This window comes from Schistocerca nitens, chromosome 1, assembly GCF_023898315.1.
Source record: "Schistocerca nitens isolate TAMUIC-IGC-003100 chromosome 1, iqSchNite1.1, whole genome shotgun sequence".
In the NCBI taxonomy this organism is placed as follows: domain Eukaryota; kingdom Metazoa; phylum Arthropoda; class Insecta; order Orthoptera; family Acrididae; genus Schistocerca; species Schistocerca nitens.
In genome coordinates, this window is record NC_064614.1 from 768,795,242 (window position 1) to 768,821,359 (window position 26,118).

Sequence of the window (26,118 nt, forward strand, 5' to 3'; positions counted from 1 at the left end):
AAATTAGCTGAAGGAAGGATAGGAAAAAACTACAGTCGGTACTTACTTATATTGTAGGGTAGCCTCTGTTGTCTGTACATTGGCCATACATCCAGGTCTTCAGAAGTTAGTTCTGCCACCAAATGTGATTGGGTTCTGGATGGCTTAGCATGGTGATTTATTCTCTACCAGAGAATAAGAGGGAAAATGCAAGAAGGTACTGCCGTGAGCAGCGTAACAGAGTGCTAAGAAGGAGGGAGAATTAGTGGAAATCTTTGTAGACCACGTTAGGAAGATTAATATTACCACATATGACCTGACTAAGGAAGACAGCTCCAATAAGGCCATATTACATGCAACCTACTAGACAGCACTTGATTCATTTTTGCAAAAACTACCTCTCATATGTCACTTAGGCACTCGTGGATTTCTGAAGCAGTAGCCTCTGCAACAGCATTAACAGAAGTTGATATTGTCACCAGACCCCTGGGAAACGAAAAAAATGGTTCAAATGGCTCTGAGCACTATGGGACTCAACATCTTAGGTCATAAGTCCCCTAGAACGTAGAACTACTTAAACCTAACTAACCTAAGGACATCACAGACACCCATGCCCGAGGCAGGATTCGAACCTGCGACCGTAGCAGTCCCGCGGTTCCGGACTGCAGCGCCAGAACCGCGTGGCCACCGCGGCCGGCCCTGGGAAACGAAATTAATATTGAATAGAGGTATTATTTACTGTAAATGTGTTCATCCAGGTCACTGTGGTAAACAACAATGTCAAACAAGTAAGCAGTTAGGGCACCCTGAACAAAATTGTAGGAACAAGCGTTCGTAGGAACTGGAAAGTTGGTCACAGGTTGGAACTTGTGTGGCTCCATTAAATGAGGCAGGGGCCGATAATGCCACAGTACAACACTCCCAGTAAGAGCAAGCATAGGGCATCTCTGCCGGAATCAGTGGCAGACTTTTTTCTGACCAGGTCTGTGAAAGGAAAATTGTGCAATCTTATAGATATGGGGTCACAAGTATCCTCGTCAAGTAGGAGCGTACTTGGTAGTGTAAAACTGAATCTATCATGTTGGGGGTTAAACAGGGTAAGTGTGGGAAATTTTAATTCACTCAGTTTTGGATTCCAGATAGGTGGGGGGAGGGGGAGACAGGGGGAGAGGGGGAGGGTGGGGAGTAGAAGTAATCCCTACAGTCATCAGTAGCTATGAAGACATATTTGGTTTAGATTTCTTGATTGAACATCTTGCAAAAGTTGACTTAGAATGTTGTATAGCAGAGCTGAATGGAATATCATTTCATCTCGGTTTTATGGCCAGAACACACTGTCACAAGGATCGCCCCAGTGCCAGGGTTGGTCATATGAACTGTGTACGCAGTCCATTGACATCAACTTACTGGATATGATACCAAAATATATGTGTAAAGTGATCTGGTTAGATGTAGTAACAAATTTTCTGGTTAATTCTTTGTCTGTGGCTGAGCTCTTGACAGATAACAAGTACTGGATCAAGCACACTGTTTTATACGACATAGTATGTCTTGTGCACAAGAAGTCAGCAGAAGCCGTGTTTGGCCGGCCAGAGTGGCCGAGCGATTCTAGGCGCTACAGTCTGGAACCGCGCGACCGTTACGGTCGCAGGTTCGAATCCTGCCTCGGGCATGGATGAGTGTGATGTCCTTAGGTTAGTTGGGTTTAAGTAGTTCTAAGTTCTAGGGGACTGATGACCTTAGATGTTAAGTCCCATAGTGCTCAGAGTGATTTGAACCATTTTTGAAGCCGTGTTGTGCCCACCAATCTAGATAGCTTTAGTTCCAAACAAGTAAAACTACCACACAGTGTTCTGACAGTCAACTTAGAAGTACTGGACGAGGATGAATTGAACAGAGATTTAAAAACAATCTACATGACACCAGGACAGTCTGTCAGTCTAGCTGTGCTGAAGGGAAAGTAACACATTTCCAGTGATGTGGTGAGGAGAACATGGGGAGTTCGTTAGAAGAAAAAACTGAGTTATTTACTCCTCCTAGACCACTGCCTGTCACGGCACTAACTCAACATATTGTAAAATGTAAACTTTCGTGGCCAAAGACGTCACAGTTAGTAAAATGTTTCCGGCCATTATGCTGTAGTCGAATGGATTTCACATTGAAATTCAGTCTTTCGTCCCGATCTGTGGAGGATATTTTCAAGGGCTTCATAGCTTCTTTGAATGCCTGATTCATATCCTGGCTCGCTAGCTAGCCAGGTGTGCATCGGACATTCACAAATGCTACAATCCCCATTGAATACTCCTCTGCAGATGGAGACGAAACGTTGGGTTTTAAGGTAAAATCCATTCAACCACGGCATAATATCCCAGAACATTTAAATAACTGCAACTCAACATAGTTTTCCCACTGCAAATGAACCGCCTGAGTATACGAAACCTTACCTAGTTCTACAACATTTACAGCCTATAATGGAATATCATGTAAATCGATAACTTCATGAGGGGATGTACCAAAAGTAAGTGGCAGTAAAATATGTAGGCTTCATAGTGAGTACCAGCATTTGAACCAATGGACAGTCACAGAGACCTACCCCTCAACTAATAAAACAGAGACCTTAGACAATTTAGGCCAATGTTATAAATTTATAACAATTGATCTATGAAGTGTTAATCATCAGTTAGGAGTAGAATTAAAATCGACTGAAACGGAAATGAAATGAGCGTATGGCATCATTGGCCTGTAGGCCCCTATTCCAGGAATTTCTGCCGCCAAGTGTAAGTCTTATTTCATTCGACGCCAGATTGGGCAATCTGAGCGTCGGTGCTGAGGATTAAATGATGATGAGGACGACACAACACCCAGCCCGGAGCGGAGAAAATCTCCAATCCGGCCGGGAATCGAACCCAGGCCCGCTTGTATGGGAGGCGAGCACGTTACCACCCAGCTACGCAGGTGGACGAAGATCGACTGAAAAATGCATAAACAGTTCTGTATGGTCGCTACCACTACGGTCGCCTCCCACTTGGATTAAAAACGCCTCCCACTTGGGTTAAAAAACGTGCCAGCAACCTTGCAACACCTATTAGACGTGGCCTTAGAGGATTAAAATCAAAGAAATGTATAATATACTTAGACGATATTATTGTGCTCCCAACAGTTATCCAGGAGACTGTACACTACAGTGGTGCATTTTATCACGTACATGCAGCACAACTAACACTCAGCTTGTAAAACTGCCATTTCGTATTCCGAGAAGTTCATTTCTTGGGCATTATTATCAGTCAGTAAAAATGAAATGATCGTGTGGCATTGTTAATCAGGAGGCCGGGGAAGTTCGGTCGCCAGGTTGCAAATCTTATTTCATGTTACGCCACATTGGGCGACATACGTGTCGGTGACGATGAAATGATCATGAGTACACCATAACACCCAGTTCACGAGCAGAGAAAATCGTGTGGCATTGTTAATCAGGAGGACGGGGAAGATCGGTCGCCAGGTTGCAAATCTTATTTCAGGTGACGCCACATTGGGCGACATACGTGTAGGTGACGATGAAATGATCATGAGGATACCATAACACCCAGTTCACGAGCAGAGAAAATCTCCAACCCGGCAGGGAATCGAACCCAGGCCCGCTTGCATGGGAGGCGAGCACGTTACCACTCAGCTAATCCGGCGGAGTAGCAGTAAGTATTGCGTTTGCACATGCTCACGACTTGTTAAAGCCATGAGAAACATCTCGACACCCACCACAGAAAAGGAATTGCAGTCAAGTTAATTTTTATAGAACTTTCATTCTGAAATTCACTGAAGTCGTAAAAAGCGTCACACAGTTGTTAAAGAAGAGAGTGAAAATTCAACTATCTCCAGGTTGTGAAACAGCATTTGCAAGATTAAAAGATTTTTATTGATACAGTTATGAGTTCTTAGTGAAACATCATACATTGTATTACCTAATAGAAATAATGAATCAAACAGTGTCTGTACCTGCAGCACATTCCATACATTGAGCACCAGTGTCTACCACTAATGCCAACACAGCACCCTCAGTATCAAGCTGCCTGTGCTCTCCGACGTACTTCCGCAAGGCAATGACCAAGTCCTTCGACAATGATCGCCCATCAAGAAGCTCCCGTGTCAAGGAAGAATGTGGCAGCACTCCCTCTTCCACATAATTAGCTTCCTAACAGCTGTATTTACACCTCCCCCCCCCCACCCCCACCCTGGGGCCAGCCGTTCGTCATAGGACAACTGGGCCAAGCTTGAGGCTGTGGTAAAGATAACGACATACCCTTGACATTGCTGCTATCACTGTCACGGGGTCTCAATCTTCGACTGCTGCCTGAAAGCTGTAGTCTATGTTAACATTGTTGTGGATCAACTGCATCTCTACATACTTGATTTCTTCCCTGATGCTGAGGGATTCTTCGAGCAAGATAATCTCTGTGTCGGGCCACAGTCATGGTACTGTGGTTTAGAGAACATGATAGACTATTCATGCTGATGTCTTGGCCAATAGATCATAATCTTTACTCAGTGGAATACGTCTGGGATGGTTTCGGGCTCCGTTTCGACAAACCACCGCTCTTAATTTACTAAAATGGCATGACACGTGCTTAGGCGACTGGTGCGACATATCTCTGGAAACCTACCTAGGACTTGTCGAAATCACGCCATGCAGTATCACTGCTGTATTGCGTTCCACACGTGGGTCAGCACACTGCTAAGCAGGTCATTATGTGTGGGCTCATGGGCGTTGATCTGTTATTAAGTGCATCTACATGATGGCTCAGTATGTAAACAAGAATGACCTATGCTTTCTTCCAGCCGTTGATAGCCTCCCTTACTAGCATGAGCTACGATAAGCAGCTGTAGGAGAGGGAACAACTTCTTTTATGTAACTGATATAGAATCTCACCGCTATCTAAACCAGAGTAGCCTTAAACTGTTCAGTGATTTTAGTTCGGTTTTTTGATTGTACGATCACTTATCACTTATCATCTGTTTCTAGGAGGAAACGTATTGCAATTTCTACAGGTGATACTATTTTAGAACACTGAATTCGGTATTTCGTCTTTTCTATTTCATCTTCCATTTTGTTACCAGCATGGTGACTGAGCAACTGAATAGCTGATTTCCATTAGCTTATTGACTTTATGCATGACCAAAATCTCAGGATTTTTACTCGGGTCGGTTAAATGTTTCCCTGACAGCTCTTCTTGCTCTCATTTTGGCGTCTTTCACCTTTTGTGTGACAACTAGACTTTGGCTTCGCTAAAATCTGTGATGAAACTCTTTTTCCTTTCGTAGCGATTTTCTGACTCTTTTACTGAACCATTGTGGCTGTTTTCGATCTCTTAAAACGTTGCTAGACACATATGAGTCTAAGGCGCGCTGTACAATTTTGAATTTTATCATCCGCCACATATTCGTCCTCAGAGCGGAATATTTGATGTTGCCTGCTCGGATACTCTACCTACGAAAAATGTAACAGAGGGTAAAAATGTTTTATGTACGTTTAACTTGGAATGTTTTAGAAAATCAGGCGTATAGCTTAGAGTACCAAAGCAACACTAATCTTTCGAGAATGAGAGTGCCATTTTATAAGCTGAAAGAAGTAGTGGTAGCAAGCCGTTTTTCAATGAAGTTTCCTGTTGCTTCTGCTAATCATAAATATTTTTCTGCCTTCCTGAACATTCCTTGTAACATCTGTAGTCACTGATGTTATAATTACGTTATGGTCAATAGTTCCTTGCTCTATGTTAGATGCTTCGAAACGTTTTTCTGTGCTAGTAACCTGTCCTAGGATGTTATGCTCTCGATCTGGTTACCCAAATGTCTGCTTGAAGTATTTTTTTGGGAAAAACTTGTAGAACAATAACATACGAATCCCTAACTCTAGCGCCAGTTGTATTCACATAACCATCGTTCTATAGTTCGCAAAATGAAGTATCCTTCTATTATTCCAACAGTATATCAGGAAACTTGCTCGCAATGTTGAAAGGGGTGTTAATATTTGTTCACTTCAGCTTGTCTTATGACTTGGGTGCACACGACAGCGCGCAATGTCACATACGACACTACGCGTCTGCAGCAACATCTGTGTGTCGGCCGCTCCTCACGGATTCTGCTAGCAGAGACAGCGATTCCGCATCCTGTAAACGTGAAGCGACCAACGACCGGGAGAGCAGCATAGCAAAATATGAAATAGGATGTGACGATTTTTGAAGGGAACTTGGGTAGAATGCGGTTTGCTTTATTAAGCGATTCAGTACACATTCTTGGAAATCACGCAATCAGATTAACTTCTGTTTGTATTCAATGTTTGCAATAGACTCAACTGCTCAAACAACATATAAAACAACCCAAGCGGATCAATTGCCAATGCAAAATCAATAAATAGAAACTATCAGCAAAATTAATAATTTTTTAATAAAATTTCAAGTTTTGTTGAAGCGTTCCGTCTCTACTTCTCGGGTGGCATATAAAAACATGTTATTACAATTTAGAGCCTCTTTCATGCTTATCCTCACCCAGATTAATTCAGGCTCTGAATTTATCAAATCGTCACTAGATAATATGGAGTTCTTTACGGCAATAAATACACCGCCACTATTAGTTGGCCGTTGTGATACATATATTCCTATAAATTCTTTATTCTTTATTTTAATTCCATCACAGATGAGTTTTCTTATGCTGGCGACTAATTTCGAACTAGCAAGTTCATTTTCAAACCAGCCCTATTAAAGCTGCACTAATACAGTTCGTTTGGTGACAATCAATTCACATATAGGTAATACACATACATGATATAGTTGCATGGAATGCCAGGCCGATTTTACAGTGCAGATGTATTCATGAAGCGCAGCTGAAGTAGACTAAGTTGTTGAGAGTCATGTCGGAAATACGTATACACAGGGTGTTTATAAATTAATATCGGGGTTTTAACGCGTTATAATATTTATTATATTAACCTTACAGTTAGAAATGATATATCAAATGAAAGAGCAACTCAAACAGTTTCACCAAGAACCTTATAAATGTTCAGTGTGAGCACTATTTGTCACACGGCACACATCAAGCATATAGCCGAGTTCTTCCCGAACATTGATGTGTCTTCAGTGATTGTAACAACAGCTGCTTCAATCCGGTTTCTTAATTCAGGGAGGTCTGCTGGTAGCGGCGGCACGTACACACGATCCTTGATGAAGCCCCAAAGGAAAACATCGCATGGCGTTAGATCGGCTGAACGTGACTGACAAGCGACTACATTGTGTTATGCCCCGTATTCTGTCTTTCTCAGCACACAGTTGCATCTTCTTTAATGTGGGGTTTCGGCGTTGCAGCAAAATCCCAGAGGGCGGGTCCCATAGGACATGCCGCGCGGTATAGCCGCGAGGTCTAGGGCGCATTGCCACGGTTCGCGCAGCTCCGGCCGTCGGAGGTTCGAGTCCTCCCTCGGGCATGAGAGTGTGTGTTTTGTCCATAGCGTAAGTTAGTTTAAGTTAGATTAAGTACTCTGTAAGCCTAGGGACCGATAGCCTCAGCAGTTTGGTCCCATAGGAACTTCTCTCTCTCACATAGGACATATCTCCATGAGAGTTTTTGCAAGCTGTTGAATCAGCTCATCTGCGTCTTACATTGTCGTAACTGGACTGGAAAAAATGATTCAAATGGCTCTGAGCACTATGGGACTTAACTTCTGAGGTCATTAGTCCCCTAGAACTTAGAACTACTTAAACCTAACTAACCTAAGGACATCGCGCACATCCATGCCCGAGGCGTGATTCGAACCTGCGACCGTAGCGGTCGCGCGGTTCCAGACTATAGCGCCTAGAACCGCTCGGCCTCGCCGGTCGGCAACTGGACTGGGACTTCCCGACATTCTTCTTCAAAGTTAGTGAAAAGCGACTCGCTACTTCTATTACTCTTAGTCGATGATCTGACAGGCTCTCATTCTCGAAAAATTTTTGATGCGTTGTACTCCAAGTAATATGCTTGCTTCTATAACAGATACTGAGTTAAAAGTACATGATACGTTTGACCTCTGTAAAATTCTTGTTTAGTCTTCCATTTTACTCGATCTGTCAGTTCGAAACATATTTCATAAAACACCACCTTACATACGAAACCCTCAATAGACAACAGTCATGATTTATCGGTCATTCGAGCAGTTCAGTAAACGCTCTTATTCTCAAACTCCTTATATTGAAAAATAAAAGCGAGCGACATGGTTGTGACATGAATGTCTTAATTAGGTTACACAGTATTACTACCAGATCAACTACATTACTTTTAGTATTGTACGTGCTTCTCTGGGTACTTTCAATTTTAAAAAATTGATGGTAGACAAACAGGAAACGCTATACGAAAAGAGTAACAGCTTGAGTGAGGCTGCAGGTGCAGTTGTTCTAACCTGACAGTAGTAGTAAATGTTGTTTGAAAGTGTCTGGTACCGGCGTCGCATCAGTTCATTGTTGTCTCCGTTGCAGAACTGTAGCCTGGTGTCCTCCAGCAGTCTCAGTGTCTGCCGCAGAGTGCCGCCTTGTACCATGAAGAGCACCGCCTACGAGCAGAGAACACGCGCGGAAGTGAGGCCACTCCTGCAACAACAACACCACTACCTCTGATTGTAACACACAGCAGCAGGGTTAAAAAACTTTGCAAGTGGGCATGGGAAATGAGTGTGTATTTTTTCACCATTTTTGGCAAGAGGCCGTTTGGAAAGTGTGAACCGGTCTCTATTCTCCGCAAGATACCAAGAAGAACACGTTCGTTCTACTGCTATTCTAATAGGTGACTACAAAGAACATCTGTTTTTGATAATACTTCCTGATGTACAAGAATAGCCGGTCAGTCCCTAAACATATTCAGTTTATTCATTAGGATCAGTTAAGAAAATCGGGACATACATCATACTTTTTACTGTCAGTTAAAATAATCATCCCTTATGTGGGACAGGAGGACCCAGATGACGACAAGGTAGTTCAATGCCCAGTCGTCCAACGTATCTGTAGGAAATGGCTGATTTAACTGAACTATGTGTATATGTGTATGTTTATAATTTTGCCCGAGGGCATGCAGCTTTACTGTATGGTTAAATGATGATGGCGTCCTCTTGGGTAAAATATTCCGGAGGTACAAAGTCCCCCATTCGGATCTCCGGGCGAGGGCTACTCAAGAGGACGTCATTATCAGGAGAAAGAAAACTGGCATTCTACGGATCGGAGCGTCGAATGTCAGATCCCTTAATCGGGCAGGCAGGTAAGAAAATTTAAAAAGGAAAATGGATAGGTTAAAGTTAGATATAGTGGGAATTAGTGAAGTTCGGTGGCAGGAGGAACAAGACTTTTGGTCAGGTGAATACAGGGTTATAAATACAAAATCAAATAGGGGTAATGCAGGAGTAGGTTTAATAATGAATAAAAAAATAGGAGTGCGGGTAAGCTACTACAAACAGCATAGTGAACGCATTATTGTGGCCAAGATAGGCACGAAGCCCATGCCTACTACAGTAGCACACGTTTACATGCCAACTAGCTCTGCAGATGATGAAATGTATGATGAGATAAAAGAAATTATTCAGCTAGTGAAGGGAGACGAAAATTTAATAGTTATGGGAGACTGGAATTCGAGAGTAAGAAAAGGGAGAGAAGGAAACATGGTAGGTGAATATGGATTGGGGGTAAGAAATGAAAGAGGAAGCCGTCTGTTACAATTTTGCACAGAGCATAACTTAATCATAGTTAACACTTGGTTCAAGAATCATAAAATAAGGTTGTATACATGGAAGAATCCTGGAGATACTAGAAGGTATCAGATAGATTATATAATGGTAAGACAGAGATTTAGGAACCAGGTTTTAAATTGTAAGACATTTCTAGGGGCAGATGTGGACTCTGACCACAATCTATTGGTTATGAACTGCAGATTAAAACTGAAGAAACAGCAGAAAGGTGGGAATTTAAGGAGATGGGACCTGGATAAACGGACTAAACCAGAGGTTGTACAGAGTTTCAGAGAGAGCATAAGGGAACAATTGACAGGAATGGGGGAAAGAAAGACATTAGAAGAAGAATGGGTAGCTTTGAGGGATGAAGTAGTGAAGGCAGCAGAGGATCAAGTAGGTAAAAAGACGAGGGCTGGTAGAAATCCTTGGGTAACAGAAGAAATATTGAATTTAATTGATGAAAGGAGAAAGTATAAAAATGCAGTAAATGAAGCAGGCAAAAAGGAATAAAAACGTCTCAAAACTGAGATCGACAGGTAGTGCAAAATAGTTACGCAGGGATGGCTAGAGGACAAATGTAAGGATGTAGAGGCTTATCTCACTAGGGGTAAGATAGATACTGCCTACAGGAAAATTAAAGAAACCTTTGGAGAAAAGAGAGCCACGTGTATGAATATCAAGAGCTCAGATGGAAACCCAATTCTAAGCAAAGAAGGGTCTATATAGAGGGGTCTATATAGAGGGTCTATATAGAGGGTCTATAGAGGGTCTATAGAGGGTCTATATAGAGGGTCTATACAAGGGCGATGTACTTGAGAACAATATTATGGAAATGGAAGAGGATGTAGATGAAGATGAAATGGGAGATACGATACTGCGTGAAAAGTTTTATAGAGCACTGAAAGACCTGAGTCGAAACAAGGCCCCGGGAGTAGACAACATTCAATTAGAACTACTGTCGGCTTTGGGAGAGCCAGTCCTGACAAAACTCTACCATCGGTGAGCAAGATGTATGAAACAGGCGAAATACCCTCAGACTTCAAGAAGAATATAATAATTCCAATCCCAAAGAAAGCAGGTGTTGACAGATGTGAAAATTATCGAATTATCAGTTTAATAAGCCATGGCTGCAAAATACTAACACGAAATCTTCACAGACGAATGGAAAAACTGGTAGAAGCCGACCTCGGGGAAGATCAGTTTGGATTCCGTAGTAATGTTGGAACACGTGAGGCAATACTGACCTTACGACTTATCTTAGAAGAAAGATTAAGGAAAGGCAAACCTACATTTATATCATTTGTAGACTCGGAGAAAGCTTTTGACAGGTGTTGACTGGAATACTCTCTTTCAAATTCTAAAGGTGGCAATGGTAAAATACAGGGAGTGAAAGGCTATTTACAATTTGTACAGAAACCAGATGGCAGTTATAAGAGTTGAGGGGCACGAAAGGGAAGCAGTGGTTGGGAAGGGAGTGAGACAGGGTTGTAGCCTGTCCCCGATGTTATTCAATCTGTATATTGAGCAAGCAGTAAAGGAAACAAATGAAAATTCGGAGTATGTACTAAAATCCATGGAGAAGAAATAAAAACTTTGAGGTTCGCCGATGACATTGTAATTCTGTCAGAGACAGCAAAGGACTTGGAACAGCAGTTGAACGGAATGGACAGTGTATTGAAAGCAGGATATAAGATGAACATCAACAAAAGCAAAACGAGGATAATGGAATGTAGTCGAATTAAGTCGGGTGATGCTGAGGGAATTAGATTAGGAAATGAGACACTGAAAGTAGTAAAGGAGTTTTGACATTTGGGGAGCAAAATAACTGACGATGGTCGAAGTAGAGAGTATATAAAATGTAGACTGTCAATGGCAAGGAAAGCGTTTCTGAATAAGAGAAACTTGTTAACATCTAGTATAGATTTAAGTGTCAGGAAGTCGTTTCTGAAAGTATTTGTATGGAGTGTAGCCATGTATGGAAGTGAAACGTGGATGATAAATAGTTTGGACAAGAAGAGAATAGAAGCCTTCGAAATGTGGTGCTACAGATGAATGCTGAAGATTAGATGGGTAGATCACATAACTAATGAGGAGGTATTGAACAGAATTGGGGAGGAGTTTGTGGCACAACTTGACAGGAAGAAGGGACCGGTTGGTAAGACATGTTCTGAGGCATCAGGGTATCAGAAATTTAGCATTGCAGGGCAGCGTGGAGGGTAAAAATCGTAGAGGGAGGCCAAGGGATGAATATACTAAGCAGATTCATAAGGATGTAGGTTGCAATAAGTACTGGGAGATGAAGAACCTTGCACAGGATAGAGTAGCATGGAGAGGTGCATCAAACCAGTCTCAGGACTGAAGACCACAACAGCAACAACATGTGTATAATGAAAACGTGCAAGAGAATTGGCGGTAAGCTACACATGTTAGTTTGGCTAGCATGATCCGGCATAGCTGAACTCACGAAGGAAATCCAATTAAATCACATGAATTTCATTCACAAGTTGCCGGGAGTGACATTACAGCATTATATACACGAAGCTCAGACACAAAAGAAGCATAATAGGGCCTTATCGAAAAATCCTCACCTAATTCAAAGGCGTGCCTAATACCACGTGCGTCGATCGACAATAAACCTCAATAATGACTGAGAAATTACATATACAAATTGTCGGGAATAATATTAGATCAGTACCTAATCTATTTAAGTTAAGAAGAAAGCACTGAGGGGATCTATTTGACAATATGAGATATGTGAAACACTGTCTGGTACCACGTGCATGCCGGCCGGAGTGGCCGAGCGGTTAAAGGCGCTACAGTCTGGATCCGCACGACCGCTACGGTCGCAGGTTCGAATCCTGCCTCGGACATGGATGTGTGTGATGTCCTTAGGTTAGTTAGGTTTAAGTAAGTCTAAGTTCTAGGGGACTTATGACCACAGCAGTTGAGTCCCATAGTGCTCAGAGCCATTTGAACCATTGAACCACGTGCATGCAACGAAGAAATGTTAATTTAATTATAAAAATCACATTCGAAAACTATGGAGAAGGCAGAAAGAACGATATTTAAGCAAATATATATATATATATATAAGACAAAGAAGCACGTGGGGGTTTATATGACTCCATGATCCATACGAAACACTGACTTGTACTATGTACAAGGAATCATAAAGAGAAATTGCTCTAACTACGAAAATTACATTTGTTATTTATCCGAAAGACTGGAGAAACATTATTTAACCAATATGTCAAAGAACAAGCATTGTAAGAACCTGTTTTAATGCACAAAACTTAACAAAGACCCATCTAACCACACATTTTGGAAATCGCAAAGAGACGTCGAAGCATTTAAAGAATTAAAAAGCACAAAACTTCGGAAATAACGTAAAGCACTGTTCAAACAAATTTAATAAGACTGCTAAATCATCACTTATACCCTAACTAACCTCAACGTTCCAACAGCATCGTACCCCTGCGGTCACTCTCATTGCAGCAGAAAAAATTTAACCGACTGGTCTTGCTCTGACCAGCCGCGTGGATAGAGTAGCAGTTTTTTTCTTGTGACGCATCTCTCCCAAACACACATCATGCCAAAACCCAACTGAGACCGCAGAACACGTCACCCAACGCCAGGTTCTGCAACTAAACCTGCTTGAACTCTCTGGCCAGCGATCTCCATGTCTGTTCACGGAGGCGAAGATGTCGACCGTGTGTATTCCCTTTGCCAAACTGACGGGCTTAAGAAAGTTGCTAGCAGATTGCTATAGCTTCTGTTACTATTAATAGCAAGAAAGGAGCAGATAAGCGTACCACTGTTACTCATATATTACTCTTTTATAGCAAATGGAGGTTTACTCTATTTCTCGTCTTGTGAAACGTGTTGGTCCAGTATTCGGCTACGCGTTTTATAACCCGAAATTCCTTCGAGCAGGGATGCCTCACCAACCATGAGGAGCAATCAAATTAAAGAGAAACAGGTGGAAAAAAGTAACTAAGCTGTTTATTACTTCAACAGTAATCGCCATAAATTTTAATACATTTATTCCACTTTGCTACGAGATGGTCAATGCCTTCATGGAAAAACATTTGCTGTTGAGAATCTAGGCGTTCACTTCTTCGTCCGAAACAAATGTGGACTCGCCCACATGTTGCCGAGGTTGATGCAAATGTTTCACTGGGAAGCCCATCTACATCCTCCATACCTCTATACAGTCCCGATCTCTCTCCATGCGATTTCCGTATTTTTGGTGCCCTGATTACGCGGCTGTCGATTTGCCTTGGACGAAGAGATGCGTGCCTGGGTACAGCCACGGTTCTGTAGGCAACCATATACAATTCTCGGTGAAGGCACTGACCGTCTTCTCTCGCAGTGGGACGTATGTATTAACACCTACGGCGATTACCTTTGAAATAACAGTTTACTTACTTTTTCCCACATGTCTCGTTTCCATTTGACTGCCTTTAAATTATACAGGAGCATTGCCAGCCGTTTCCATCGTCTTATTTAGACGTTGTAACAGGAAGCAGAAGTGTGGAAAAACGGGTGACCCATATGAAAACCACATTAACATTCACGCACCCACTCGTGCATGTTCTGGCGGCACAGGATATAAATACAATATAGCAAAGCCACTTCAGAATACAACAGTCATGAGCAAGGTACAACCAAATACATATGTAAAGCAGCGATAAGTCGTATGGGGAACACAATCACGATATTTAAAGTGGAAAATATACACAAGAACATTCACATATACTCCATACAAATCCTTCACAATGTACTTATATAACAAGAACAATCAAAATGCACAATAAGATGACAGATCTACTCAAAACATCAGTGAAGGATTGAGATCTATACTGTTGTTTACGTGCCACTGACATTTATTAACATTTACTTAATGTACATATGTTACTAAAAGTAAAGTGTTTGCTTCCACATACCATAAAAGCAGTTTTCTGCGTGAAACAATGTGTAAATAGCAAATAACGTCCTTTATCTAAACCTGATTATGAAATTTTAGCTGTTGTTGTGTCCACAACATAATGGTAGGACTGTCCACAAAATACACTGCGTGAAAAAATTATTAGTACATTCTTGAAACCATCTATTGAAGCATCAAAACCTTATCTGTGTAAAAAAAAAAGGCGTCAAAACATACGTATCAGAAAACATAAAAAGCAGTGTCATGATGGAAGCATCATTACACTTAATATCTTAACAGTGACACGGTTACAAGTCAAAAATTTTTGCCTGTATGCAACTTTTTCATCTTAAGAAACATGAAAGCAAGTATAAAAGAAGAACGTATATTGCAAAAATAATTTTGAAAACTTTCGCAATGCATCGCATTAGGTTGTTTGTTTTTTTGCGGTATCATGTAATCAACTTGATCGGTTGTCTATGTCCTAAATCTGTCCACTCTCTAGGCAGTTACACTCCCACAAAGAGTGCGCTTATTCCTGGCTGTATTTTTAGCAAAAGTTTAATCACACGAAATTGCTGATTTAGATCCATAGATGTTAGTGTTCATTGGAGGCAGAATCGCCCAAAATGAACAAAGTTCATTATAAGGTCATTCACGGGTTCGTTGTTTCAGAGCACAAATGGGATTTTAGTCTATAGCATGAATTGTAACAAGCTGACCATGTTCTCTGCAACTACTCTGTGGAGAACCAAGGGCCTCAACGGTCATTTGGGGGTAACGCTGTCGCAACATTGCTCATCTGTTGTTCAGGTGCATCACACCGGTACTGCAGCAAATGCGGTACAGTTTAATGGGCCTCTTACGTAACCTAATGCTGTTCACGCCGGATTGTGGAGAATGTTTGTCCACTGCCTAGACACCGTGGGTAATCCTTTTACTCTTTGCCTTAGCAAGCAAGCTAGTTTACTACGGCAGTTAACATGCCAGGGCCGGCCGAAGTGGCCGTGCGGTTAAAGGCGCTGCAGTCTGGAACCGCAAGACCGCTACGGTCGCAGGTTCGAATCCTGCCTCGGGCATGGATGTTTGTGATGTCCTTAGGTTAGTTAGGTTTAACTAGTTCTAAGTTCTAGGGGACTAATGACCTCAGAAGTTGAGTCCCATAGTGCTCAGAGCCATTTGAACCATTTTGAACATGCCAGGAGAAGCCTCCAGTCCCCCTTAATGCGGAGCGTCTCTGTAGTTGAGACAGTCTGGGATGGAAAAAGCTTTTGCCCCTTCGGATTTTGTGGCGCCGACAGGTGAGGAATGCCCCGCTGCTCGGGATCAGGTGATGGCCTTCTTCAGAGCGACTGTGTGGGGCCCTGATATGGTCAGCAACCTCTCAAGACAGAAAAGGAATTCCCATGCAAACTATCGAGTGGCCCTCTTCTTAAAGGCATTGCAGCTGTGCATGACCTCTTGCGTTTGGAGGGGCAATGTTGGCACCACGAGAGAAAATCCTGTTAGGTTACTGCCCTTGCCCAGCCCACCAGTTCATGCCATGAACGGTCATGCGCAGCTTGATCGCGGCCCCATGACATTTCAGTGCTGGTTGACTCATCTGCCACCCGTGTTCATGTGTCTTGGCACCTCCATGCGCAATTCCCATATATTCATGTATACACATGTATGTTCACAGGTAATGTGAAAATAACTAAAGGATTAGTACAGTATCTATTCATAATAGGAAAAGACAAATCCTTACCATTTTGAATGAAGTGAGAAAAGAGTTAACACTTGACAATCTTTAAAATATATTTCAACGTAACAGAGTTGATCTATTTATGTTGATGTTATTCTTTTCTTTTCTGTTCATAATTATTTGCAGCTACAACAAGTGTCAAAACTAAATTAGCATGTATGATATTTTGGGTTATAAAAATTCCCCATTGTACATAAAGTATAAGAGGCATAAAAGAAAGGAAAGGAGCAGAAACACTGTGACTGTGGTTCAATTCCTAATCGTACCACCGATCGATGTTTTCTGTGTCGTTCCTAGTACCATATCCAACGCCAAACAAACTATTCAACATGCAGTTCTATTTTCTTATTTTCAGCTGCTATCGCTTTTAGTGACAAATACCCTGCGTGCAACGAGAAATCTTGGTCTATCTAAGGGAAGTCCCACTACGATTCTTCTTTCCCAGGTGGAAAACCATGACCTTCTGCACTTATACATGACAACCAAAACACGTTCAAATTCCCTGGTCTCATCACAATACCTGAAAAAGGAAATTTATAACACGTCATAGCTTCATTTGGTTCATTGTCTTTCTACATAATTTTGTGGCGTGATACATCCCGTGCTGATACTTTCCGTAACGTAGCCTACATCACATTTAAATAATTCCGCCAGGTCCTAAGAGTGAGAGGTCACCAGTCCCCTTCATCAGTTTCCTTGATCCCCAGTTGCACAGAGATGAAATCTGTCAAAATTTACCATCAACCCTCCTTCATATAACCATCTCCTGAGTCCTGTTAAAGAGAATTTCTTATTATTACAAAGTGATTATTGTAAAAGGAACCAGTTGGAACCCTTATAGACAAAATATTGTCCGTAAAGCCGAGTATCACTTGACCTGATCCAGTTTCATACAACAACTCATGCTCACAATATCCCTTCTTGTCATTTAAGATCTGTTTACTTGCTGCATTCTCATTCCTTCCAGTGTTACAGCTCATAATTTCCTTTTGGTTCCTTTTCTCGATCTATATAATTTATTTCCTTTCTAATTTACAACGTTGTTCCTTCTTTGTTTATCTCTCGTGGGCTTGGAAACATGTTTAATTGTTGAATTAATCATAGCTAAATATGTGATATTTTTTTTTCTTTTTATGGCCTCATAGCTGGAAGAATTTATCATTTTTCGAACAGTATCCGATCTCCTTGTTCATGCATCATTCACATTTACTTACACAAGACTTTATCTTACACTACAAACGTTACTGCTCGTTCAAGTTTTCAAAACAAAACTCCAGGTGCTTTTTTGATAGGGACACACAGACACAAATCAACCAACTCGGACAAAACCACCTTTCCAGTCAGTTCCTACAGTCGTTCCCAGAACTTCACGTTTTTATTGAAACCAAAACACTTAATAAAATTCGATTGTCAAAAAATTATCCAAGACCACAACATTTAAATATTTGTCAAGGATCACAGTCCTCCGACACCCGTAAGTTACTCACTCATCCGGCATCGTTAGTTCACCTACACATGCAATAAATTAACCAGGCGAAAGAAACAAGCTCCACACTGCCAAGATATTATACAAGATATCACACCTAATCTTAAAGGAAAAGAATCGACAAAGACTTAACAGCAGTGGCACGGTGCGTAAGGAAATCAAACAACAATAAACTATACTTAACGAACTATTATGAATATGCCTAATAGACATTATCAGAATTACAGACAAACTATAATTACCATAAGAGATTAAGGCGTCTTAACTCTTCAATAGAATTTTATTCTACGAATGACTTCATATCTGATAGATGATGAATGCCATAGGATTTTCCCGTCGGCTGGTCCCGGCGGAGGTTCGAGTCCTGAGTCCTCCCTCGGGCATGGGTGTGTGTGTTTGTCCTTAGAATAATTTAGGTTAAGTAGTGTGTAAGCTTAGGGACTGTTGACCTTATCAGTTAAGTCCCATAAGATTTGACACACATTTGAACATTTTGAACTGACATGTGATTACATTTTCAGGCAATTTGGATGCATAGATCCTGAGAAATCAGTACCCAGAATAACAACCTCTGTCTGTAATAACGGCCTTGATACTCCTAGGCATTGAGTCAAACACAGCTTGGATGGCGAGTACAGGTGCAGCTGCCCATGTAGCTTCAACACGATACCACAGTTCATCAAGAGAAGTGACTGACGTATTGTGACGATCCAGTTGCTCGGCCACCATTGACCAGACGTTTTCGATTGGTGAGAGATCTGGAGAATGTGCTGGCCAGGGCAGCAGTCGAACATTTTCTGTATCCAGAAAGGCCCGTACAGGACCTGCAACATGCGGTCGTGCATTATCCTGCTGAAATGTAGGGTTTCGCAGGGATCGAATGAAGGGTAGAGCCACGGGTCGTAACACATCTGAAATGTAACGTCCACTGTTCAAAGCGCCGTTAATGCGAACAAGAGGTGACCGAGACGTGTAATCAATGGCACCCCATACCATCACGCCAGGTGATACGCCAGTATGGCGATGACGAATACACGCTTACAATGTGCATTTACCGCGATGTCACCAAACACGGATGCGACCATCATGATGCTGCAAACATAACCTGGATTCATCCGAAAAATTGACGTTTTGCCATTCGTGTACCCAGGTTCGTCGTTGAGTACGCCATCGCAGGCGCTCCTGTCCGAGATGCAGCGTCAAGGGTAACCGCAAGCATGGTTTCGGAGCTGATTGTCCATGCTGCTGCAAACGTCATCGAAATGTTCGTGCATAGGGTTGTTGTCCTGCAAACGTCCACATCTGTTGACTCATGGATAGAGACGTGGCTGCACGATGCGTTACAGCCAGGCGGATAAGATGTCTGTCATCTCGACTGCTAGTGATACGAGGCCGTTGAGATCCAGCACGGCGTTCCGCATTACCCTCCTGAACCCACCGATTCCATATTCTGCTAACAGTCATTGGATCTCGACCAATGCGAGCAGCAATGTCGCGATACGATAAACCGCAATCGCGATAGGCTACAATCCGACCTTTATCAAAGTCGGAAACGTGATGGTACGCATTTCTCCTCCGTATACGAGGCATCACAACAACGTTTCACCAGGCAACGCCGGTCAACTGCTGTTTGTGTATGAGAAATCGGTTGGAAACTTTCCTCATGTCAGCACGTTGTAGGTGTCGCCACCTGTGCCAACCTTGAGTGTATGCTCTGAAAAGCTAATCATTTGCATATCACAGCATCGTCTTCCTGTCGGTTAAATTTCGCGGCTGTAGCACGTCATCTTCGTGGTGTAGCAATTTTAATGGCCAGTAGTGTATATGATGCTCATTTGTAATATTGGTTCATGTACACAAGCTACATTCTGGTTTCTCAGATAGTCAGTACAGTGAGCTGCTGACGATGCCTCGTCATCTGGGCTGGAGAATGGGCTGTAAAGTTCAGTTTGTAAAAGAAGATTCAGTCGACTATTTAAACAAATTTAGAAGACACAATAGCGTAATGTATGGCGGTTTGCACTCGCTTAGGTATACTCAACACAACATGTTGGTCCGGCCGGAGTGGCCGAGCGGCTCATGGCGCTACAGTCTGGAACCGCACGGCCGCTATATTCACAGACTCGAATCCTGCCTCGAGCATAGATGTGTGTGATGTCCTTAGGTTAGTTAGGTTGAAGTATTTCTAAGTTCTAGGTGACTGATGACCTCAGCAGTTAAGTCACATAGTGCTCAGAGCCATTTGAACCATTTTTACAACTAGTTGGGACACAGTTCACTGTGCACCAGACATCCCCAGGTGTTTTGTTCGAAGGGTGGAAGGTTTGGACATCATGCTACTGAATGTAGACAGTGCACTGGTTATCTCTCTGACATAAGAAGTAGGTGCGTTTTAAGTATATTCATTTTACATGAATTAGTGGTTTAAAAATCCCACTCTCATATTACAAATAGGCCGTCTCTTTTCTAGTAAAGGCTGAGGAAGACGTGGAGCAGCGGAAGAGAGTATTGAATAAGAATGTGCTAGTGAGTAGGTATTACGGTATTCATATGTAAGAATTAGGTATATTATCGAAAAGAGATAGAGGAAGACATACTCTGCGCCAACCGTATGATATAGAAGTTTTAGCGCATGACGTTGACGTTCTAATAGTTAACCATTACATTTCATACATAGGTTGCGCACCTCTAGTAACTTAATCTGGGTATATTATGTAGCAGAGCACACTCAGGTCATTTCATGACTACTAACATAACATTTGAAAGTAGGGCATGTATGAAGGCGTGAAAAACTGTTTATAAAGAATAAAAGTGCATTATTATTTTGATCAATCCTATAATGAAGTGGTGTAGTAACAATATCGACCTAATGAAACACTGCCAAGAAGCGCTACCAATTGTCGATCACATTAACTAAAAACATTAATACAACTTTATATATATATATATATATATATATATATATATATATATATATATAGTTTCTCTCTATTTAATACAGTTATTTTGTTCATTGAATATTTAAATTAAACGTTTCATACAATAATCGTCTGAAAATGTAATGGACCACTGGAAGTGTGTACACAAGATTCATCATCACAGCTTAAAAATGATTGAATATCTGTGACATCACAAGAATGAATGATTTGCAAAATGAATGGAAATACATTTATTGATAAACTTGTATTTCTCTCTGTTCTTATTTTTAGCATTACCACAATTTTTCACCCTGCAATATTATTTAAATATTATTTGTTTAACTGCAATGAACTCTGCATGTATCACATTCAATCCAGTTGGGCAGCTAGTATTAATGTCTATAGGACTCCACATACATGCAAGTGACACACTCGTCTGTTAATTCATCTACCCCATGTTAAGTGAAATTGTGGCACTCTGGCCTCATATTCACTGCTAAACTCTGACGTTTTTCCAGGACGTCTACTGAACCTAATCCTTTTAAGCATTGTAAAACAAATTATTCTGGAAGGTGCCATAACGTTGCAGCAGGAAAACTATGGAATTTACCTGTTCTAGTGAGAAGGAGGGGTTTCTGCAGATGCTTACAACTTGTTTCAGTGGATTATATAGAAAACTGTTTGTAAACAGCTCCTTCAAATTCAAAAAGGTTTATTAAAGGGGCCATAATTTGTTTCTCCAAACAACTGTTACCATGTCTCATAAATATAAGACATTTCATAAAATTTTCATAGGTTACCGCAAATGTTTTGGAATTGTTCACTAGTTTGCCATCCTTTTTTTTTAATTTCAGACGTAGCCTTCACAATGAAAAATATACAATAAGAAACGGCACAAGATACTGGCTATCTCAGCTATCTTAAACCTTACGTAGTTATAAAACGAGAATTACTTTAGTTCAACCATTTTTAGAGTCATCCAACTACCCACTTTCGCTTACTTTACAAAGCCATCTTCCGAAATACAGAATATGTATTTCATCATAAATAGCAACAAAAATTATAACAAACTGCCCCAGGTTACAGTAAAATTGTAACATATTGCCTCATGTTACAGTGAAACGGTAAAAAATTAGGCTGTATTCTGCCCCATTAATCACATTTGGCTGGTGTATATCTACACATAAATAATGTACCTTGATACTATTTTTACATATTATTTTAATATTACGCCGTAGGTATGTAAATACATTTGAATTTCACAGATATAATGCATATCTTTTTACTTTCAGATTGCGGTTACGTAATTTTCTTTGTACATCTAGCACCATTTATACACCTCACTTTAATAATTTACTGTGACTGGTTGGAAAGTGGGGGCTTGACGTCACGCCGCCAGGTCAAGGTTAAAGGTCAAGGGTCATTGGTCCTACCCCTGAGTGCAGGTAACCAAACGGTCAAATTTCAATTTGAATCCAGAACATACATAGCATTCTTACTTACTGGTTCAATAAAGTTTAAATTTTTGTATCAGTACTTAGATGATGAAATATTCTGTAAAACATTTAGGGGAGACGTCCAGCATATTACGGAGATATTACAGCATTTGTGGGAGGTTGGATTAACCGTGCTGTCACTCAAGATTAATTTGGCACACTGGAAAATATGTTTCTGGGTGGGATGTGCAAACAGGGCAGTCTCACACACAGGCTATCGCTAACTTTCCTCCAGTGAAAAACAGTTAAGCGGTTGCTAAATTTATTGGTATGGATTTTTTTATTGTACGTTAATCTGAACTTAGCACAGATGGCAGGACTCTTAAATCGGTTGTAAAAGATAGGCTGCATGTTCCAATGGTCTGAGTTACAACAGTTGAGTAAGTGTTAGGTAATACACCAGCAATTCCTGTTCCAGATTTCGACAAACCGTTTATTTATCAGACTAGCGCATCATTCTCACGGGTTGCAACAGTATTGTTGTAGATGCATCAGGTAGAGAGGAGTCTGGCCGCATATGCATCTCGGGACTTGTCACCTCTTGAAAGGAAATATTCCATTTCTGAATTAGAAGTCTTAGCGCTCTCATTCGTGGTAGATAAATTTCTTTTTTTAAAATATAATCTAGTTACTTTTGAGAAATACAGTGTAATATTTAAAATTAATTATAAAACAGACTTGAAAGTAGAAGCAAAATCCACAAGAAGTTTCTTTAGTGATCCAAGAAAAAGAGCGATGCATCTTTAGAAACACCGAATTTCCTACAGCCTTGGCTTTCTGCATACCTTCTTTGTATTCAGGAACCTGGAAGTCTCCTGTGTGATTGCTTGTTCTGACATTTGCACGTGTTTGCCCGGAACATTCTTTATTGATTTGTGGAAAAATGCTCCTGTCAAAGCATAAAAAAGGCGAATATGCTCTGCTTTAAAAGAGTCTGATAGAAAAGTGGGGAAACAGCTGTCTGAATCCTCTTTTCTCCTTCCTCAACAAAAGTTTTGGCGTTCGAACATAGTCGCACTCTTTTAAGGCAGAACATTATGAATATTTTTACCCAATCTCTTCTTGTAGTTGAAACATCATACTCAGCATCTCCCTGTCACTGCCACTGTTCAATACATGTTGCTCTCCCACTGCTTCCTTAATCTCCCATTGGTTTACGGTATACCGCGTAGCCACTGTGTCCTCTCTCACTCACAATGTCTCCTTCTCTTTCCCACTACCACTGTCTCCACCATACTTGGGCAGTTCGAATATTCTGGGGGACCCAAGCTATTTTTCCCTGTTGCCATGCGTTTAAAATTTCGGTCCAAAATGCGTTCTGCCCTTTACGTCTGTATTCGCCAGTCTGTTACGGTACATACCCCTAGTCCCCTAGTCTCCACTCACCTGTATTTTTCATTTCCAATGTCTCCTCTCTCTTTTACTCCTACCGAGCGAGGTGGCGCAGTAGCTAGCACACTGGACTCGCATTTCGAATTACGATGGCTCAAACCCGCGCCCAGCCAGCCAAAATTAGGTTTTCCATGATTTTCCTAAATCGCTCCAGGCAATTGCTGGGATGGCTCCTTTCAAAGGGTAAGTCCGATTTTCTTCCTCATTCTTGCCACAATCCTAGCTTATGCTCCGTCTCTAATGACAATAAACCCTAGCTTGCTTCCTCCTTCCTATTGCTCCCACTGGTTCTACCTGCAACCATCGTGACCACCAGTATCGCCTCCCTCTTTGGATCCGACTGCTATGCCCTTCATCGGTCTCTCTTGCTCTCTCGCTGCCACTTTCTCTCTTCCACCGTCAGTTTCTCGTCTCCCACTGGCACTGTTTCACATCTCTTTCAACGTCACTATCTGCTACTCTCTTTCAGACAAAAACTTGAGAATATATTTCACATGCAAAAAGTTTTGGAGAGGCAGGCGGAATGAGAATTGAGGCAGTTGGTTCCCTACTTTTCTGTCAGTGTCTTTTAAAACAGATCATATTCGCCTTTTCTGCGCTCCGACAGGAGCATTTCTCCACAGCTTCTCTTCTTTTTCCCGCTACATCAGCGTGTGCTGTTTACATAAAACGAATCCTATAGGTCAGTAAAGTTTTGACAGTTTATTTATATACATGGACACAATTACATACTTTGACACATATCAACAACAAACAAGTACACATAATGTAAGGTTAATACAAAATCGTTCACGTTACATTTTTTCCTGTATACTTTGCTGAATGATCTCAATTCATCTAAAACATTCGCCTTGTAATTTGTATCTTAAAAGAGTAAATACGTTGTTAGAAGTATTTTACTGAATTTGCAGTCTTTCCAGTTTTACGTAATTTTGGGCAATCATTTTAAGTTCTCTTCAGGCATGTTAAGACACTTTTTAGGCCATTTTTTCTCATTACAGTACCACTTTGGCGATATTTGTGTAGGCGTGAAGTAACCATTATACTCGTAAAGAGACAGCGCATCATACAGTTTTATTGCTGAAAAAATGATGACTAAAAGTATAATTTGGTGACCTCAGGACCCTTGCAATGACCCATATTTTCACAGCATCAGAAAAACTACAGATACGCCACAGATCGGATATTAGGGCATATTTTACGTACATAAGTACAGTAATATTTAACCTCTGCATCGTGGTAACGGACTATGGTACCGAAAAAAGTTTCTAAATTTCCCGATAATGTCATGATAAGAATTTCGAAGCTCTGCCATGAATAGTAACTATAGAATTAGCCATTCCCTGAATTGCTGTTTTTCGTACCTAAAAATCACGGTTTTCTGGTTCACCACAGGAACAGCCCACTAAAAATTGGTGCTATTATAATCAGCCTTAAGGTACATCACAGACCACATCTAATGCAAAAGAACTACGGATTTTCTCAATTTGCCTGGGCTGCAGGAAGTACGTATTGTTACGTATTTAGCACTGTACTGTAGTATAACTACGGTATGCTAATTCTTCCGATAGGTATATGACTGATCACTAGACCAAGGGCTCTACAAAACACTTGACCCCTTATCTCTGTGATCAACTGAGCCCGAGATAAGAGCATCAAAAAATTCGGATTTTCGACGAGGCTTTTTGGAGTACATTGGTACTGTGTGCTGTCATGCAGGAATCGATTAAACAGTTCGACAAATATATCAATGGAAAATAAGTTTTCGTCTGCATATTATTTTCTTTACACATCGAAAATGCACCCAGCACATGCAGCATCTGTAAATAATATGAAGGCGTAAATGAAGAATAGATTGTCAAGATTACCCTGATGATAAATCCAACGCCGATAGTAGCGACGAGGCTGCACAGTGCGATCTGCTCCAGCTCTTCCGGAGGGTCCGCAATCAGCTTGAGAGCCACACACAGCACCAGGAAGGCGATGCAGGCGAGCGTCATGCCGGCGAGCAGTCGGTTGAGGAGGCGGGCGGCCCGGCCTCGAGGCTGCCAGAGACCCATCAGCCGGCGCAGGGTGGTGCCGGGACCCAGCAGCGAGCCGCTGCCCGCCGAATGGGGTTCCATGATGGCTCCTACTTTAAGAGGTGCAGTCTTCAAACCCACTCTGAGCCAGCGGCAAGCAGTACCAACGGTTGCAGTGATTGTGCAGTGACAGTCTCAAAGGAAACATCTACTTGTATTTCGCAATCTCTTGGTCAACTGATATGTTAGCCTACAAAGTTGTAGTATACCAAAGCCCCGTTTGCTGAGCAAACAATGTGGTTTCACAGATGTAGCGTCCTTGTTGTGCTTGTGTTGCTAATACACACTGATGAGCCAAAACATTATCGCCACTGCCTACCGCGAGGTTGAACGCAGCCTGCTCACATGAATCAGTAAGAAAA

The 26,118-nt window shown here is 41.5% G+C and overlaps 1 protein-coding gene across 1 annotated transcript in view; it reads right to left on the bottom strand.

The window, feature by feature from the left end:
- LOC126201928 (odorant receptor Or1-like) overlaps window positions 1-25,798 on the bottom strand; it is a 140,582-nt gene extending 114,784 nt beyond the window's left edge. Inside the window, exons 1-2 of the mRNA XM_049936826.1 lie at window positions 25,544-25,798; window positions 8,399-8,548 (exon numbers count right to left, since the gene is read on the bottom strand). Coding sequence (XP_049792783.1) covers window positions 8,399-8,548; window positions 25,544-25,798 — 405 coding nt within the window. The remainder of the gene's footprint in view (window positions 1-8,398; window positions 8,549-25,543) is intronic.
- Window positions 25,799-26,118: the final 320 nt, after the last annotated feature.